Source organism: Schistocerca piceifrons, chromosome 2, assembly GCF_021461385.2.
Source record: "Schistocerca piceifrons isolate TAMUIC-IGC-003096 chromosome 2, iqSchPice1.1, whole genome shotgun sequence".
In the NCBI taxonomy this organism is placed as follows: domain Eukaryota; kingdom Metazoa; phylum Arthropoda; class Insecta; order Orthoptera; family Acrididae; genus Schistocerca; species Schistocerca piceifrons.
The window spans coordinates 860,075,308-860,094,300 of NC_060139.1; the positions used below are offsets into that span (position 1 = coordinate 860,075,308).

At 46.7% G+C, this 18,993-nt stretch overlaps 1 protein-coding gene across 1 annotated transcript in view; it reads right to left on the reverse strand.

The window, feature by feature from the left end:
- The window catches only part of LOC124775938 (NFX1-type zinc finger-containing protein 1-like), a 346,822-nt gene that overhangs the window by 320,672 nt on the left and 7,157 nt on the right, over positions 1-18,993 (reverse strand). Inside the window, exon 3 of the mRNA XM_047250783.1 lies at positions 16,657-16,976. Within this exon, the coding sequence (XP_047106739.1) occupies positions 16,657-16,976 (320 nt within the window). The remainder of the gene's footprint in view (positions 1-16,656; positions 16,977-18,993) is intronic.

Genomic DNA, 18,993 nt, shown 5'->3' on the forward strand with positions numbered 1-18,993 from the left:
TTCGGAGATGCCTATCTCCAGAAGCGGTTTCTGCGTCACCTGTTTGGCCAGCCTGTCGGCAAGTTTGTTGCTGGTGATTCCGACATATCCTGGGGTCCACACAAACACCTCTGAATGGCGGGACTGTTCCAGGGTGTAGATGGACTCCTGAATGGACGCTACCAGACGGTGGTGAGGGTAGCATTGGCTGATAGCTTGTAGGATGCTCAATGAGTCAGTACACAGGAGAAATGACTCACCGGGGCATGAGCGGATGTACTCAAGAACACGAGATATGGCCGCCAGCTCTGCAGTGAAAACACTGCAGCCAAGTGGCAAGGAGTGCTGCTCAATATGTCCTCCATGAACAAATGCGAAGCCTACGTGACCATCAGCCATTGAGCCGTCGGTGTAAACCACTTCCGAGCCCCGGAACACATCAAGAATCGAGAGGAAGTGACAGCAGAGAGTGGCAGGGTTAACGGGGTCTTTAGGGCCATGTAAAAGTTCCAGACAAAGCTGCAGCCGAGGCGTACACCATGGAGGCATACGTGAACAGACCACAAGTAGAGGTGGTAAAGGGAAGGAATCCAGTTCAGAGAGAAGGGACTGCATGCGAACCGTAATCGTTAGCCCCGATCTGGGCCGCCGATCTGGGAGATGGACTGCCGTGGACGGGAAAAGGAGACGGTAATTCGGATGCTCAGAGGAACTATGAATTCGTGCTGCATAACTGGCGAGCAGTTTTGCACGTCTGATCTGCAGTGGAGGGACACCAGCCTCCACCAGTACATTGGTCACCGGACTTGTCCTAAAAGCTCCTGTCACTAATCGAACCCCAAAGTGCTGCACAGGGTCGAGTAAATACAATGCTGAAGGCGTTGCCAAACCATAAACCACACTCCCATAGTCAATTCGGGAGTGGACAAGGGCTCTGTAGAGCTGCAGCAGCATACAGTGATCTGCACCCCAATTGGTGTTGCTCAGGCAATGGAGGGCATTGAGGTTCTTCCGTTCTTCCAGCACTTTTGCTTAAGCTGACGAAGATGTGGGAGCCAAGTCAATCAAGCGTCGAAAACCAGTCCTAGGAATTGATATGTCTCCACTACAATCACTGGATTGTCATTAAGGTAAAGTGCGGGTTCTGGATGAACGGTACAATGCCGACAGAAGTGCATGACACATGACTTTGCGGCTGAAACCTGGAAGCCGTGGGCTAGAGCCCAGACTGCGCTTTGTGAATGGCTCCCTGGAGGCGCCGCTCAGCAACAACAGTACTGGAGCAGCAGTACGAAATGCAGAAGACGTCTGCATACAAAGAGGGTGAGACGGAGGGCCTGACAGCTGCTGCTTGACCGTTAATGGCCACTAAAAATAGAGAGACACTCAATACAGAGCCCTGCAGGACTCCATTCTCCTGGATATGGATGGAACTATGGAAGTCACCAACTTGGATATGGAAAGTACAGAGCGACAGGAAGTTTTGGATAAAAATCGGGAGTGGTCCCCAGAGACCCCATTCGTACAATGATGCAAGGATATGATGTTGCCATGTAGAGTCGCATGCTTTACGTAAGCAAAAAAAGACGGTAATCAGGTGTTGCCGCCTGGAAAAGGCTGTTTGGATGGCAGACTTGATGGACACCAGATCGTCAGTGGTAGAGCGACCCTGGTGGAAGCCGCACTGACATGGGGCCATCAAGCCCCATGGCTCCAGGACCCAACCCAACTGCCAACATACCATACGTTCCAGCAGCTTACAAAGAACATTGATGAGGATGATGGGGCAATAGCTATCCACATCAAGTGGGTTTTTACCAGGTTTGAGCACCTGAATGGTGGTGCTCTCCCGCCATTGCGATGGAAAGACGCCATCGCACCAGATCTGGTTGAAGACGATGAGAAGGTGTCGCTTGTAGTCAGATGAGAGAGGTTTAATCATCAGGCTGTGGATGCGATCAGGCCCAGAAGCTGTGTCGGGGCAATGTGCAAGGGCACTGAGGAGCTCCCACTCTGTAAATGGGGCGTTATAGGATTCACTGCAGCGTGTAGTGAACGAGAGGACTTTCTCTTCCAGCCACTGTTTGAGTGTGCGAAGGCTGGGGGGTAATTCTCTGATGTAGAGGCTCGAGCAAAGTGCTTGTTAATCACATTTGTGTTAGTACATAACTCGCCATTTATGGTAACACCAGGGACTGCTGTTGAGGCCTGGTACCCGAGAAGATGTTTGATCTTTACCCAGACTTGGAAAGGTGACGCGTGGCACCCAATGGTGGAGACGTATGTCTCCAAACACTCCTCCTTCCATTGTTTGATAAGGTAGCAAACACGGGCACAGAGCCGTTTGAAGGCTATGAGGTGCTCCACGGAAGGGTGCTGCTTATGCCACTTGTAGGGCTCACCGACGCTCTTGAATTGCTTCAGCGACTTCCGGCGAATACCAAGGGACTGCCTTACACCTCAGGCACCCTAAAGAGTGAGGGATCACATTTTTTGCCGCAGAAACAATTTTGCTAGTCATCTGCTCAACCATCACATTGACGTTACCGTGTGGGGAAGATTCACCGTGTGGGGAAGATTCAGCGGTGACAGCAGAGGTGAAAGTTCCCCAGTCCGCCTTGTTAAGTCCTGGGCTGCAAATTGATAAATCAATGGCCAAGTATCTACCATGAGCCCCACTGAAATGTGTGGCAGCCCCAGTATTTAAGAGGCAGAGGTCAAATTGCGACAGTAAAGTTTCAACATCTCTGCCTTGGCCAGTAAGCATGGTACCACCCCACAACGGGTTATGGGCTTTAAAATCTCCCAGGAGTAGGAAAGGTTTAGGGAGTTGATCAATCAGTGCAGCTAATACATTCAGGGGTACTGCACCATCTGGACCAAGATATACATTGCAGACAGTTATTTCCTGCATCATCCTATTTCTGACAGCCTCAGCTTCAAGAGGGGTTTGAAGGGGCACATGTTCACTAAAGATCGAGTTTAGGACATAAACGCAAACTCCACCTGACACTCGATTATAGTCACTATGGTTCCTGTAACATCCCTTATAGCCACAGAGGGCAGGGGTCCGCATTGCTGGGAACCAGGTTTCCTGGAGGGCAATGCAGATAGCAGGTGTAAAGCTTAACAGTTGCTGTAGCTCAGCCAGGTGGTGAAAAAAAACAGCTGCAATTCCACTGGAGGATGACATCGTGAGACTGGGAAGGCACAGAACAGTCAATGAGGCAGTTTACGCCTCAGAGTCACCTGCTGCCACCGATTTATTGCCTGAGCAGTCTCTGTCCATTGTGTCTGAGGGTCTGGTGAGATCTAGGTCCTCAGCAGACGCCAAAATCTCCACCCTACCCTCAGCCGCAGACCTTGTAGGTAGCGGTGGTGTGGATGCTACCGCAATTTCCTTGGTCTTAGGGGTTTTCTTTTTGGATTTCCCTCGCTGCTCCTTGGGTTTCCCTCGCTAGGAGGACTTCACTGGCTCTGTCTCCGGGACTGAGGATGAGCGTGAAGCCCTACGACCAGCTGCTTTTGGGTTCTTCAGCCACTGCCAGGTGTCTTCTTTCCCACTAGAAGAAACCTGGGAAGGGAGTGAATCAAGGGACCCCTTCCTAGTGAGAGAAGCTGAAGACGAATTACGCTTCTCCAGCTTAGATGTGGGGATGGACATCTCCGATGGTTGGGGGGGTGTTGCTCCCAAAGTAGGTGGTGCAGGAGCAACAGGGAGGGAAATGCCCAACCACCATCAAGGTGGCAGGTGCAGTCTTCTGGATCTAAGAGGTGACTTGGGTTGGTGGAGATGATTGTGCCAGAACTGCTGTAGCGGCAGCGTAAGACGATGTCATATGCACAGGATGCAGGCTAAATTTTCTCTTAGCCTCAGTGTAGGTCAGTCGGTCTAGGGTCTTGTACTCCATGATTTTCCTTTCTTTCTGGAGAATCCTGCAATCAGGTGAGCAAGGCAGTTGACACAGATGGGAGGGGGGCACATGGAGTATTGGGATGTGATGGGCGTCCGCAATCTTGGCATGTGGCACTATAAGTACAGTGGGAAGACATATGGCCAAACTTCCAGCACTTAAGCACCACATTGAGGGAGGGATATAGGGCTTTACATCACACTGGTAGACCATCACCTTGACCATCTCGGGCAATGTATCACCCTCAAAGTCCAAGGTGAAGGCACCGGTGGCAACCTGATTATCCTTCGGCCCCTGGTGGACACGCTGGATGAAATGTACACCTTGCCACTCAAAATTGGCATGCAGCTCATCGTCGGACTGCAGAAGAAGGTCTCTGTGAAATATGATGCCCTGGACCATATTTAAGCTCTTATGGAGCATGATGGTTACAGAAACATCCCTCAGCTTGTCACAAGCGAGTAACTCCCGTGACTGGGCGGAGAATGCTGTTTTGATCAAGACTGACCCAGATCTCATTCTGGACAAGCCCTCCACCTCCCCGAACTTGTCCTCTAAATGCTCAACAAAAAACTGAGGCTTCATTGTCATGAAAGATTCCCCATCAGCTCTCGAACATACAAGGTACTGGGGCAAATAAGATACACTGCCATCCTTAGCCTGACATTCCTCCCATGGTGTGGCCAGGGAGGGTAATGATTTGGGGCCGTACTTCTGTGCATTGAATTGAGCTCATGATCACTTTAGAGACTACTGGTGTTTCACCACCAGCAAGAGATGATAGACTATGCTTCATCACGTGTCATCCGTCCTGATTCCACCCACTCCAACCAGGGGCCCTCCCCATGGGCGCCACCCAGCCGCAGCAAAAGCCACCTGGCAGGATGGCCATTGCCGGGAGTCCTGATGCCCCAGCTGGATGGGCATCTACCCCTTGGCATACATGGGGAGCCAATGGCGCAGACATCAGCAGAGCGATCCCTGTGTGATCAGGGGACTACAACCAACAGGGTATATGGCGGCCCCATCACAACGGACTGGCTACCGTGCTGGATATCTGGTGCAAAGAAGTCCATAGTCACTGTCGACGCAGAAATCGACACTGCATAGTGCATGGTGGAAAATGTGCCCAGGATGCTATCCTTGGCCAAGAGATGGAGAATGGGCAGGACTGCAATGCGACGATGAGAAAGTGGGCTAAAGATCTCAGTGCACGATGGACACGATGCACCTTGTAAGGCGCCCTTCCCCAATTGGCTCACTCTTTGGCAAAATTTTGAAGAATGGAGGCCAAACCCTACAGGGGACCATGACATAAAGGCCGAAACATGTGAAACTCTTTTTAGTCACCTCTTACGACAGGCAGGAATACCTTGGGCTTATTCTAACCCCTGGACCCACAGGAGGGGGGGGGGGGGGGGGGGGGACACAGTTTGGGAATGGCCATTCATCTGAGTAGTCCGTTGGTTACTTGTCATGCCCACAAAGATTGTTCTACACCAGTTGCAACAGAACTGATATATAACGTGGCTGCTTTCACACATGGCCCTTCCTTTTATTGGGTAGGAAATGCCTGTGACTGGACTACGGCAGGACGTGGTGAGTGGGTGTATGGGAGAGATCTTGCATCTGAACTGATTACAAGTGAATGATCTGTGGGGTGCAGGATTGGGAGCAGCACTGGAATAGCAATGGAAAAGGATATTCTGTAAATTGGGTGGGGGACAGGAGACTACTTTGGGTGATGTGGCTAGGATTTTGGGTTTCCCTCATCTCAGGGCATGAGGAGAGGTAGACGTAGCTCTGGTGAAAGATATGGCTGAGCTTTTTAAGGCCAGGGTGATACTGGGTGATCAGAGAAGTCTTGGTTGTTGGCTGGTTATCAGGTGTATTATTGTCAGAGGAAGAGGTGGCACAGGTTCAAATGGCTCTGAGCACTATGGGACTTAACATCTAAGGTCATCAGTCCCCTAGAACTTAGAACTACTTAGACCTAACTAACCCAAGGACATCACACACATTCATAACTGAAGCAGGATTTGAAACTGCGATTGTAGCGGTCACGTGGTTCCAGACTGAAGTGCCTAGAACTGCTCGGCCATAATGGCCAGCTGGTGGCACAGGTGGGTAGGATATTGTCTTGTCAATAAAGGATCTGTATATTTCGAAAGCTTCTGCTTTCCACTGCAGATGCAGCACCCACAGGTGATGACACTGTATGGTAGAGACTTTGCTTACCAGTTGTCAAAGTGGAGGTTCTGTATAGGTGGTTGGTGCACTTCATATGAACAGATATAATTATAGAGCCATCTGAGAAGTGGAGAGATGGCTCATGGAGTTAAGAAGAACCAGGTGAAGTGGATTTGGTAGTCAGTGTTGAGGTTATTGTGGAAAAAGCAAAGGTTGTTCTTGTCATGAGTCAGTATCAAGAAAATGTAACGCAGGAACTGAATCAGACAAGGGGTTTTAGTTCTGACTGGATAGGAAGGATTCTTCCAAATGGTCCATAAATAAGTTGGCACTGGATGGTGCCATGCACAGGTTTATTTATAGATTTGGCCTTCAAAGGTGAAAAATTTTGTGTCAGGGTGTGGTAGACTAAGAGGATTAGGAAGGAGGTACTGGGTTCGGCATCAGGATGTTGGGAAGGGTAGTATTCCAAAGACAGTAGTTTGTTCTGTGTGAGCATTGTATCCAGTTACAAAAGGATGATCAGACCTGTATGACTAGGTTTACTGGGCCTGGGTAAAAGATAGGAATGTGGAGCATTGCTGGTGTGAGGAAGGAGATGCAGTCAAGTGTCAGGATTTGTGGTGGACTTACAGGATTGAGGAGCTGCCAGGGTCCTGTTAGACTTATGGGAAGGGATCATAAGATGTCGAAAAGGTGGTGGAGATCTTCAGCCATTTATTCTCTATGATTCATGATCACTGGGTGAAGCCATTGTCTGTGGGAAGGCTGATAGGTCTGGATTGGTTTTCAGGTTACGGATAGCTGTGCGTTTTGTAGGAGTAATGATAAACTCAATGGGGAGGCATTTAGGAAACGAAAGCGAGGCCAGGTCGGAAATGAAGAATTTCTGAAAGGTTGTACCAAGGGATGACTGTGTGGAAGAGGACGCAGATCTCTCTTGGAGGCAGTTGGCTGTTGTCAATGGGGTGCATGGCAAAGAAATGCTTTCACTGCAGAAAACATGTAAAGATTCTTTACAAGTCCAAAATGGCTGAACTTAGGTTTTGAGCTAAGGTGAGGATTTTAGCAAGTACTGAGACTTCTGCCAGGGTCACAGTTTTGGCAGAAAGATTGGAAACAGTATTTTGGGACTGGTACTCAGGAGCAGTGTTTTTCATGGAGGGTGGAGGAATTTTTTGGTTATGTGGAGGACAGTAAGTCAGAAACACATGATCCAGGAGCTGTGAAGGGTTGACAGTAAAGGAGGAGGGGGGGGCTGGGATCAAAAAAGGTAGGCTCTTACTTGAATATAGGTAATTCTAAGAGGGCTAAAGACAAGAGTAGCAGAACAGCTTCCTCAGATGATAATGGGAATGCTGTTCCAGTTTTCAAAGGGCAAGAGTTCCTATTGCAATGATGGCATTCAGAAAATTGTGGTCACAGAGTAAAAAGATTTTGCAAAAGAGTAGAGGCCGTCAAGTATAGTTTGAGTTTGCGTTCTATGATTATGAAGGACCAGACTGGTGAGAGTGAGGAACTGATGGAATTGTAGAATGTACATTCTTGCAGATGCCAGTTATAATGGTAATCTGATTAGGTGGGATAGCATGTGCCAAACAATAATTCAGAAAGAGGAAGTGTGACTGGAGTTTTGCTAGGACAAATCCATAATTGTTAAAGTGCACTTCAGTGAATTTATTCGAATACACCACCTGGAAGACAGTCTGGCTATCTGCTGACGAAACCACTGATTCTTGCGGCTGGTATATGGTGCACGTCATAGTAGGAAAACTCTCTGCTGATAAGGCTGGGCGACGACACCTCATACTGTGCAAGGAAGTGGAACGAACGCCACACACCACGACTGCATGCACAGTGCACGAAGCATTGTTTAAGTTTTGGCAACACTGAATAGTTTACAATAAATTATAGGTAATATAAGAGTGCAGTTTTTCATATCATATCCTGAGCCAATAGTTAGTTTTTCACATCATGCCCCAAGCCAATAATAAAAGAATTTGTAAAATCCTTTGATTTTCTTTAGGCGTGCTATGGAGAAGTGAAGATCAGAAATGTGAGGAGAACAAGGTTTTGGCCATTGTGATGGATAGTGCCGCATACATGCTGAAGGGCACAGAATGGTTGGTTGGTTGGGTGGAGAAGGGACCAAACTATGCGGTCGTCAGTCCCTCTGACCTTAGATTAACTAAAACCGATAAAATCCTACATTAGGAGAGGGAACTACAATGTCCATAAAATGATAAACTAACGACATGGAAGGAAGAAAAAGGGTGGAAGAAGAGGTGAGGGAAAGAAAGTGACTAATCACAGGGGTGGGAAGGAAAAAGCACAGGAGACAAGAGAGATGCTCAATGCATAACAGACCTCGTAAAGAAAGGAGTGGGAAGGCAGAGGGCCGGGGAGAACCACCAAGCTCAGTTGAAGCCAATCCAGTCAGGGCGAAGGGGGGAGGAAGAGGGCCTGCCACCCCTCCACTCACCAATAAGGTGGAAGGTCCCTCCCTTAAATAAAGCAATAAAAACCCCCATCACGAATAAAACTTAAAACGAGATCCTCCGGTGAGGCATTGTCAGCCAACACCAGGGGTAGCGAGTCTGGAAAGCTAAAAGTCCGTCGTAGGGTGGCTAAGTTACGGCAGTCCAATAAGATGTGAGCCACAGTCAATATCGATCCACGACAGAGAGGAGCGTCCTCATGACGGAGGAGATAACTGTGAGTCAAAAAAGTCTGGCCAATGCGGACCGTCATAGGACGACAGAGGCCTTACGAGAAGCCCATAAGGAGGACCGCCATGGAGTTGTAGAATCCTTAATTGCCCTGAGCTTGTTCGGCGAAGAAAGAGTGATCCATTCTGCATCCCAAAGGCCCAAAACCTAATGCCAAGCAAAGGTCTATTTCTGGAATGCCAACAGCAAGAGATGGCCTGGTAGTAGCTAATTTAGCCAGTTGATCGGCAAATTCATTGCCAGGAATCCCAACATGGCCTGGGGTCCAAATGAAAACCACTGAGCATCCACCTTGAGCGAGGAGAGAAAGGGAGTCCTGGATAGCAATGACCAATGGGTGGCAACGGAAGCACTGGCCGATAGCGCACAGACCGCTCAATGAGTCACTACAGGATAGCCCCGAGCAGGGGCGGATATGGTCCAGTGCACACAAGATGGCTACCAATTCTGCAGTAAAAACACTACAGCCATCTGGCAAGGAACGAAGTTCTGTGCGTTGCGCATAAGCGTAAGCAAAACCAGTGCAGCCAGCAACCATGGATTCATCAGTATAGATCACTTCTGAACCCTGAAAAGAACTGAGGAGACAGGAAAACTGGTGGTGAAGAGCCATAGGAGGGACAGAATCCTTTGAATCAAATGAGAGATCAAGACGAGCTGCGGCCGAGAGACACACCACAGAGGGGTAAGTGGGTGAGCGGAGAAGAAAGGCAGTAAAGGCAATTGCTGGAGCTCAGAAAAGAGCTACTGAATGCGGACAGCCATGGTAGGCCCACATCCTGGCCGCCGCTGCGGCAGGGTGAACTCCATGTCTGAATAAAGGAGACCATAATTAGGGTGCTTTGGGGTACAGCGAATGCGGATCACATAAGATATCAGCTGCTGCTGGCACAAAACTCACAGTGTTGGATCCCCGCCTCTGCGAGAAGGCTAAGTACGGGGCTAGTCCGGAAGGCACCAGTCGCAAGTTGGAACCCACAGTAGTGGATGGGGTCTAGTATCTGCAGTGTCGAAGGTGACCCAGAACCATAGACACAGGACTTCCATAATCGAAATGAGATTGTACCAACACTTGACACAATCGCAGGAGAACACAGCGATCTGCACCCCAGGAGGTATTGCACAGACACCTAAGAACACTGAGATCGGACCAGCATGTCCTCTGCAGCTGGCGAAGATGAGGGAGCCATGTCAATCGGGCATCGAAGGCCAGACCCAAGAAGTGATGGGCGTCCACCACCTCGAGGGGCTGGCCATCAAGGAAAAGTTCCGGACGGGGACGGACTGTACAGCGACGGTAGAAATGCATGACACAAGTCTTGGCCACCGAAAACTGAAAGCCATGGGAGAGAACCCATGAGTGTGCCCGACAGATTGCCCCCTGTAGACGGCATTCTGCAGTGCCCGTTACAGGGGAGGCAAGGTAGATACAAAAATCGTCAGCATACAAAGAGGGGAACACTGTCGGCCCAAGAGCTGTCACCAGACCATTAATGGCTATGAGAAAGAGAGGGATGCTCGGCACGGAACCCTGTGGAACCCCATTTTCTTGCCGGTGGGGAGAGCTGTAGGAGGAGCCAACTTGGACCCGAAAAGAGCGACAAGAAAGGAAGTTACGGATAAAACCGGGCAAAGCGCCACGGATGGGTAAAAGCCGACCGGATAGCAGACTCCAGGTGGACCAAGTTATCCACCATAGAGCGGCCACAGCGAAAACCACTTTGAGTCAATGACAAAAGGTTGCGGGATTCTAGGATCCGAAACGGCCACCGACTCACCATGCATTCTAGGAGCTTGCAGAAGGTGTTAGTAAGGCTAATTGGATGGTAGCTATCCAACTGAAGAGGCAGCTTCCCTGGCTTCAACACCGGGACAACAATGCTTTCCTGCCACTGGGTAGGAAAGACTCCCTCACTCCACAGACGGTTGAAGAGAGTCAGTATATGATGGTGGCCAGCCACCGATAAGTGTTGGAGCATTTGGTTATGTATCCGCTCTGGTCCAGAAGCTGTGTCAGGACAAAGGGCGAGGGCGCTGGCAAATTCCCACTTGCTGAATGGGGCATTATATGGCTCCGAGCAGTGAGAAACAAAAAACAAAGGCAGTCGTTCTGAACGCTCTTTCAGGAGAAGGAACTGGATACTGAGCCGATGCTGAAGCTTGAGCAAAGTGTTGTGCGAAATTTTCTGCTACAAAGTCCGGATTGGTAAGGACAACACCATGCACAGAAAATTCCTGCAATCCCAGTGGGAGGACAGTGGCCAAAAATATGCCTGAGTTTCGCCCAGACTTGTGAAGAGGGGGTGTGTGGTCCAATGGCAGCTACATATCATTCCCAGCAAATCCGTTTCTGAAATTTTATTAGGTGGCGGGCCCAAGCGTGGAGTCATTTAAAGACCAGAAGAGCAGTAGAATGGTGCCACTTGAAGTGTTGAAGAGCACAGCGGCAGTCTTTTATGGCTGCAGCAATTTCCGGAGTCCACCAAGGGACTGTCTTCTGGCAGGGGAACCTGAGGAAGAAGTGATTCCTGAAAACAGCTGCTGAAAGGTTGGCGGCAGTCCAAGTCTGAGTACACTCATCAACGCTGGCATGTGGCATTACAAGGGGGGCGGGAGCAGAGGAGAAGGCACCCCAATCAGCCTTACATATGACCCACCTGGGAGAGTGACGGAGTGAGAGACACTGAAGGTAGGTCAAAACAATCGGGTAAATGGTCGCTGTCACATAAGTCATCGTGGACGCCCCATTGAATGGAGGGAAGAAGGCCGGGATTGCAGATGGAGAGGTCAATGGTTGAGAAAGTGCCATGTGCCACACTAAAGTGTGTGGGAGTGCCTGTGTTTAGTAAACAGAGGTCAAGCCCTGCCAGAACAGCTTCAACTGTCCTGCCCAGGGCAGTAGTCGTATGACTACCCCAAAGAGGGTTGTGGGCATTTAAGTCCCCTAATAACAGGAAGGGAGAAGGGAGTTGTTGAGGAAGGGTGGTGAGGGCATGGGATGTGGGTTTTACAGATTGTGATTGGAGTGGCCAGATGGACCCTGAGAGCAATGGCTTCCAGAGTGGTATGGAGGGGAACCCACCTGAAATGTCCTTGCGGACTAAGGCACAAACACCACCAGAAGCCCGCAAGGGGCCAATTTGGTTCCGACAGAAAGTGTGGAACCCACGAAGGGCGGGTGAGTAAGAACTGACAAAATGGGTCTCCTGGAGTGCAATACAAGCAGCAGAGTAGAAGGAAAGAAGGGGAAGCAAATATCCACTACAATTCCACTGGAGGATTCTCAATCCGGAGTCCAAAGTGGAAGTGTATGGTCCGGAGTCGGTCACGCCACCGAGTCGCTATCCGTCACCGATAAGGATGGGGTAATATACACGTAGATGGGGTCAGACTCTGTTGGTTCACTGACTGTAGGAGGGGAAGGCTGCACCTCAGGGGGGTACCAGAGGGGCCTTGCCCTTGTTCCTGCTTATTCTCTTGGGAAGGACGAGAAGGGCAGACTTCAGCAAGGGCACACATGGAATTACACTGGGCAATCTCGGCGCCCACTGGCTGCGGATCACGCTGCTGATGTAGATTGCCTTTCAGGGGGGTGGCAACAAGAGGAGTTCCGGGAGGGAGCTCCACTACCAGCGGCTGCCGAAGGAGGGGAGCACTTCTCCAGTGGGGGAGGGGGAGCAGCACCCAAAGGGGTGGGTGTGGGTACTGAGGGGGAGGGGAACTGGGAAAGGGGGGAGGAGGAGGAGGAGGCTGAAGGCATGGGGCAAAGGGGGTGGGCTGTGAAGAGGAGGGGGTAGGAGGGGGAATGGGCGTAATTGAAGCAAAAGTAGAAGTCATAGACACGGGATGGAGCTGGTCATATTTCTGACGAGCCTCAGTGTAGGTGAGCCAATCTAAGGTTTTGTACTCTTGAATCCTTCTTTCTTTCACAAAAACTGGGCATGTAGGCGAGTGTGGAGAATGCTGTCCATTACAATTTACACACATTGGCAGGGGAGCATGGAGTCACCACAGAGGGGATCAGTGGTGCAGCAGGAAGACGTGTGCCCAAACCGTAAGCATTTAAAGCACCTCATTGGAAGCCGAATATAAGGTTTTACATCACACCGATACACCATTACCTTGACCTTCTCTGGGAGGACATCCCCCTCAAAGGCCTGGATAAAGGCGCCCATAGCGATGAGATTGTTTGGAGGGCCTCGCTGCACATGGCAGATAAAACGAACTCCTCGTACGGAGCTCCTCATCAGTTTGCAGAAGGAAATCTCAGTGGAAAATAATACCCTATCAATTCAACTTCGTCATACTTATCTTCAATAATCTCCACGAAAAACAAAAGCTTGGTCGTGGCAAAACTACTGCCATCCGCCCTGGTACAAACCAGGTACCAAGGGAAAGGTTTCAGTCCAACCCGGTGAGCTTGACCCTCCTCCCAGGGGGTGGCCAGGGAGGGGCAGGCCGAAGGATCAGAAGGAGGAGTGTCATGTCTGCTACCACTCTTAGAGATGGCCATAGAATGGCCAGGATGGTGAAGCTTTTGTCGCTTCATGCGCAAGACGTCCGCCCTAGTACCACCCACTCCGATCAGGGGCTCGCCCCGTGGGCACCACCCAGCCACAGCAAGAGCCGTCTGGCACAGCGCCCATTGCTGGGAGTTCTGGCGCCCCAAAACGATGAGCATTGACTCCTGGGCATACACGAGGTGTTAACAGCTCAGGTACTAGTAGTGTGATCCCTGTGGTTTCAGGGGGCTCGGCTAAGTGGGTACTTGACAGCCCAACCACACAGACTGGCTACCGTGCTGGTGACCCAGCAAGAGGGAGGCCAGGGCGTAAAAGGAAAGGGGAGGGGAGGTGGAGAGAAATCTGCACCATGGAAGCTACGTAGGGAGTTCATCTCCAAATGGCTCACACTGAACGGAAAATTTTGGAAATGGAGATCAAACCCCAAGGGGACCAAAAATGCTGAAAAGGAGATGGAAACAGCAAACTAAACAATAGCCCAGACCAAAACAAAGCCAGGAGTATAGCCAGGTTGACATAAAGAAGTCCACTAAGAGGGAAAAGAGGGGGCAGGGACAAAGGAGCAAGGATAGGGAGGGAGTGGAACAGGGATGGTAATGTAGCCTGGAAAGGAAAGGAAAGGAAAGGAGACTGCAATAGCTCGGGACCCCGTGCGCGCCACACACATACCCACAAAAGGACTGTGGGACCCCAGGGGGGAGGTGGGGGCGGGGCGCAGAGTGTTTCTGGTTGTTTTACCCTAAAATTATTCACCTCACATGTCTGGCTCATTGCATCCATCGAGTCACTGAAGAGGCCAGAGCCAGACTGCTAGAGGTCAACAGCCTTATATTTTTGGCAAAGAAGGTTTTCATCAAGGAACCAAGTCAAGTGAGAGCTTTCAAGACTGCTTACCCTGACTGTCCTCCTGCCACCTGAACCCGTCTTGACAAGGTGGGGAACGTGGATTTCAGCTGCTATTATGCAGACAACCACAGAAACGTTGAAGAGGTATGGATGCGTATGTAGTTCTGGATAAACTGAATAAGCTAAGAAAACGAATACAACATAAAATTCCAGTATTAAGCTTATTTATCTGCACAGCAGTTTTCAGCTTGAAACCGACATTCACTAGATTACTACTTTCTAGTTCCAGGTCCTAAAGGGCTTTGAAGATAGCGAAAATTTTGCCATACCAAAAGCCAAGGACGTCCTGAGGAATTCCAGTGTGTTACACTCATTCAAGCGCACTTGGGTGGCCTTTCAGACCTAACTGACAAATTTGAGCCTCGTAACATCGAAGTTATGAAGACAGTGGCAATCAGAGAAGGACTCAAGACACAGAGCAAGAGATGGCCAGGTCCGATCAGTGAGAGACTTAGGAGAAAAATGGTTGCAGTTCTTCATAGAAACGCTCTGAGAATCTCGATGATTTCATGTCGTCTGATGTCACCGCTCTTAAATTTTTTTCCTGTAGTGTCATGTGATGTTGAACGATCATTTTCAAGATTGAAAATGTTATTATCTGACCACAGGAAAAATTTTTATGTAGACAATATGGAAAAAATGTTGGAAGTTCAAACAAACTCTAATTTTCAGAATTTACCAAACTTATCGTATAAGTACCTATGTTATACTTCATTTTATTCATTGAATTGTAGCCATTATTGAAAATATTTGATGCTTATTCATTAATTTTCCCAAGTAAGATGCATATTTTAAAGAATTTAAGAGAAATATATAATTACAGAATTTTAGCTGCATATTTAAAGGCATATACTTGCAGGTAAGAGCATATTTTAACTGCATATTTCGAGGAGTTTTGGCACATATTTCGTGGGTTTTAAGTGCATATTGGTCCGAAACACCAGCTATTAGAATATGGAGTATAAAATTTGTTTGATTATGTCAATATTTTGACTCTCCAGAATATGACAAATGTCGTAAGTAGAAAGTGAATGACAAACAGTACGAGGAAAAATGGGCAATTATTTAATGAAAGTGAACTGAAAGCAAGTGATACAAGATAAAGGGTAATTTTGAAGGAAAAGGAGGATGGAGAGGAAGAGAAGGAGGAAGAGGGGAGGAAAAAATACCACAGAAACACCCTAATCAAGCATAAAATACCACATTTTCCCTATCCCTACTTATTAGCAAATGTTACAAAATAATTTAATGATGATGAACGGTAAATTCACTTGAGAAAACTATAAAATTCTGTGACAGATTTGCTAGCCAGTACTTATTCTCAGGAGGCGAAAGTTTGGCTTTACTCACATATAACAGTACATGGAATTACCCTAGTTCTTGCAACTATTAGTTCCTTCCTGGAGAGGAAAAAGGGGTGGGTTGGGAAAGTTTAGAAAGGAAGTGCATGTCACTCAGTCCCAAGGATGAGATGGAGCACACCTGTTGTGAATATGCAAGGAGAGGAAGATGAAAATGGAGGAGGGAGCAGTTCTCATAATTTCAAATTACATAGAACCAAAGATTGAAATTTACTTTTTGCTACACATCAAATAACAGTTTTCTTGTTAGTTTCGCTATGTTAAACTTAACATGCTGAAAAACAAGTGGTCTATGGAAATGTAAGTATAATTATCAATGGAGTCTGTAAAATCTGTTTCACTTCGTTGCTCTATTATTTAACTCATCTCACATCTCTGAATGCATATTTCATGATGGAATCCTAGTAACATAAAGAATGAATGAATGAACAATTGTACGTGCTCCCAAAACAGTTATCTTCCACTTCAGGATGGTATTTGTGTGCAAGTGCCAGAGATTAGGACAGAATTCAACAAGTGAGAGTGTAGCCTCAGATCTCCGACTTCTAAACTGAATGCTTACTACGTTAACATTTATCAAATTCCTAATGGTTTTCCTGTAGTTTTATTTCCCGTGTAAAACCTAGTACTTGTCAACACATTCACCTGCTTTCCGTGCCTCCCTATTGCATTCCATTCACTTGCTAATGTTAAACTGCCTTCTCCTTTCTGAAACCTTATTAACTTATGGATTTCCACCTGCTTTTTCCCCCACTTTGTTCATAAAATTCTACCTATAAAGTGGCCACTTTTGTAATGGTTACTGGTCCTCTTCAAATTTTCATTTTGCGAAAAATAATCACATCTCTCCCGTTTGGTACTGTTATATTCATAATGCCATTAATTCAATGTTTGATCTCTTGAGAAAAAATTAGTGATTCTGAAAGCTAGAGACAGCCAATTTTTCTTAACTTATTTCTCAACTACAAGCAACTAACGATGAATAAAGATAAACCCAGGAAACAGCTACAAAACTATTACACTGAAGAGGGATTAAATCTGAGTTTTTACTTACCTATTCGTGGTTTCAGTTCCTGCAACAAAGACTGCTTCCTTGCAGCACCAGATGTTGTCAGGCCAACAACAAGGGCATCTTGCATTATACAGAGATCCGCAATATCACGTATTTCATCATATCGCATACACAACTGTTTGTATTGTGCTTGTAACTGCCACACCCTCTTCATGAGAGTTGAGTGTAAACATTGACACCAATATTTGTACAAATACCAACGTTCTTCTATGTTAAGATCCCAGAGGTTGTGAACACGTGTCAATCTCTCAGTAAGATGTCCATCCATACTGACATCCTGTGTAAGGCGGTTCTTGAAGAACCTATAAAAGATAATGTGATTTGTATCATGCCTAGTGCAAATTCAATGCATTGCTAGTTCACGGTTACATAATTCAAGAAACTGAGATTCACATTCAACTACCTGTCAACATCTTATGCATACTTCGGTGTGTGATGACAGAATGGATAATGGTCCTAAGATTTTTGATTTATATTAAAGATTGTCATTTTTTCTCTTACTGGAGGGCAGAAACTTTTGTGTTCTGAGGTACCAATGAACAAATATAAATAAACAAGTTAAAATGAATGAATGGTACATTTCAAGTAGTTGAGTTTCAGAAACAGAGGGAGACTATTTGAGAAAGAATGTGGGAAATGGTGCAAGGGAGAAAACTTTTTCAACACTGACACATTCTCATGTGCCTCCCAGTAACATATGTCCTCTGTAACATTTAGTGATAGTTCAGCATGAATTTCATATGAAAGAATAATTCTTTTCTTCTGTCATTTCAACTCAATATGCAAAGTGATTTAAGATGACCTGTATATTCACCGAAGGTGTTTCCTTTGTTTCTTGTATCTGAATGTGTTATTGTTTCTAGTATCTGAATGTGTTACTCAGAGAGTGGAGGAGAAATGTGTCACTTCAGGGGACATTCACATTCATCACAGTGCATGAACACAATATGATGTTGCTGTCAGATAAGTCAATTGGCTGAGTGTGTAGTCCTGACCTGAACTCAAAAAGGGTGTTCATACAAACATCTGGACCCAACCATCTGGCTCTCTCTTCCTCTGTTCACATCATTTGAAAAACTTAGTTGATTTTACACATTCCAAAGTTACTGGGATGTACATTTATGACCACAGTTACAAACTCTGAAATTTTCGATGCTTGAACTTAGTATACGCACGATGGAGGCTCCTACAGATAACTCAAAATTTTGTTTACAGTACTGCCCCTTTAGGCTTTAAAACTGCTTAGTGTAATGAGCAATGTCATCATTGGTTTTTATGGATATTTATGGTTGCATCTTCATTCTTTAAAATTTACAAATCTGACAGGAAAAATGAATTAATTTTCATTTTGTGTGAAGTTGTTTGTGTGAAGTTAAATGAACAATACGTAAGTCCATTACACATTTTTTGATAGACATAATTCATCAGAAGGGTGGCTTTTGGTTGATAATATCAATTTTATTAGTTCTGGCTAGCTCACAGTGAACTATGTTTCATCATGAACAACCTTTTCTTTCCAATTTTCTGTGCACATGTAGCATAGTAAAAGGCATGATAAGTGTAGAATGACTGTGACTACTGAAATCTTACTTTCCATACAGTAATTATAATCATTGCCCATGGAGTTAAGCACAAGAAGTACTGGAAAAATCAGAAAGCAGGGGAATAAGTTTCAGCAAACATTAATTTTTCAATGTTTTTCTATCTATAAAGCAAGATATATATCATGAATCAGGCTTCCTAGAGCTATAAACTTCAGACACCAACCCCCTTCATGATTAAAAGTTTTACAGATACAGAAGTGTGAACAATAACAACAGTTGTTATTGTTGTTGTGGTCTTCAGTCCAAAGACTAGTTTGATGCAGCTCTCCATGCTACTCTATCCTGTGCATGTCTCTTCATCCTTGAGCCTACATCTGCAACCTACATACCACTGAACCTGCTTACTGTATTCATCCCTTGATCTCTCTCTCTCTCCCTCTCTCTATGATTTTTACCCCCACCACCATGCTTCCCTCCAGTACTGAATTGGTGATCGCTTGATGCCTCAGAATGTGTTCTACCAACCGAGCCCATCTTTTAGTCAGGTTGTACCACAAATTTTTCTTCTTCCCAATTCTATTCAGTACCTCCTCATTAGTTACATGATTGACCCATTTAATCTTCGGCATTTTTCTGTAGCACCACATTTGAAAAGCTTCCATTATCTTCTTGTCTAAACAGTTTATCACCCATGTTTCACTTCCATACATGGCTACACTCCATTCAAATACTTTTCAGAAAGGACTCCCAGACACTTAAATCTATACTCAATTTT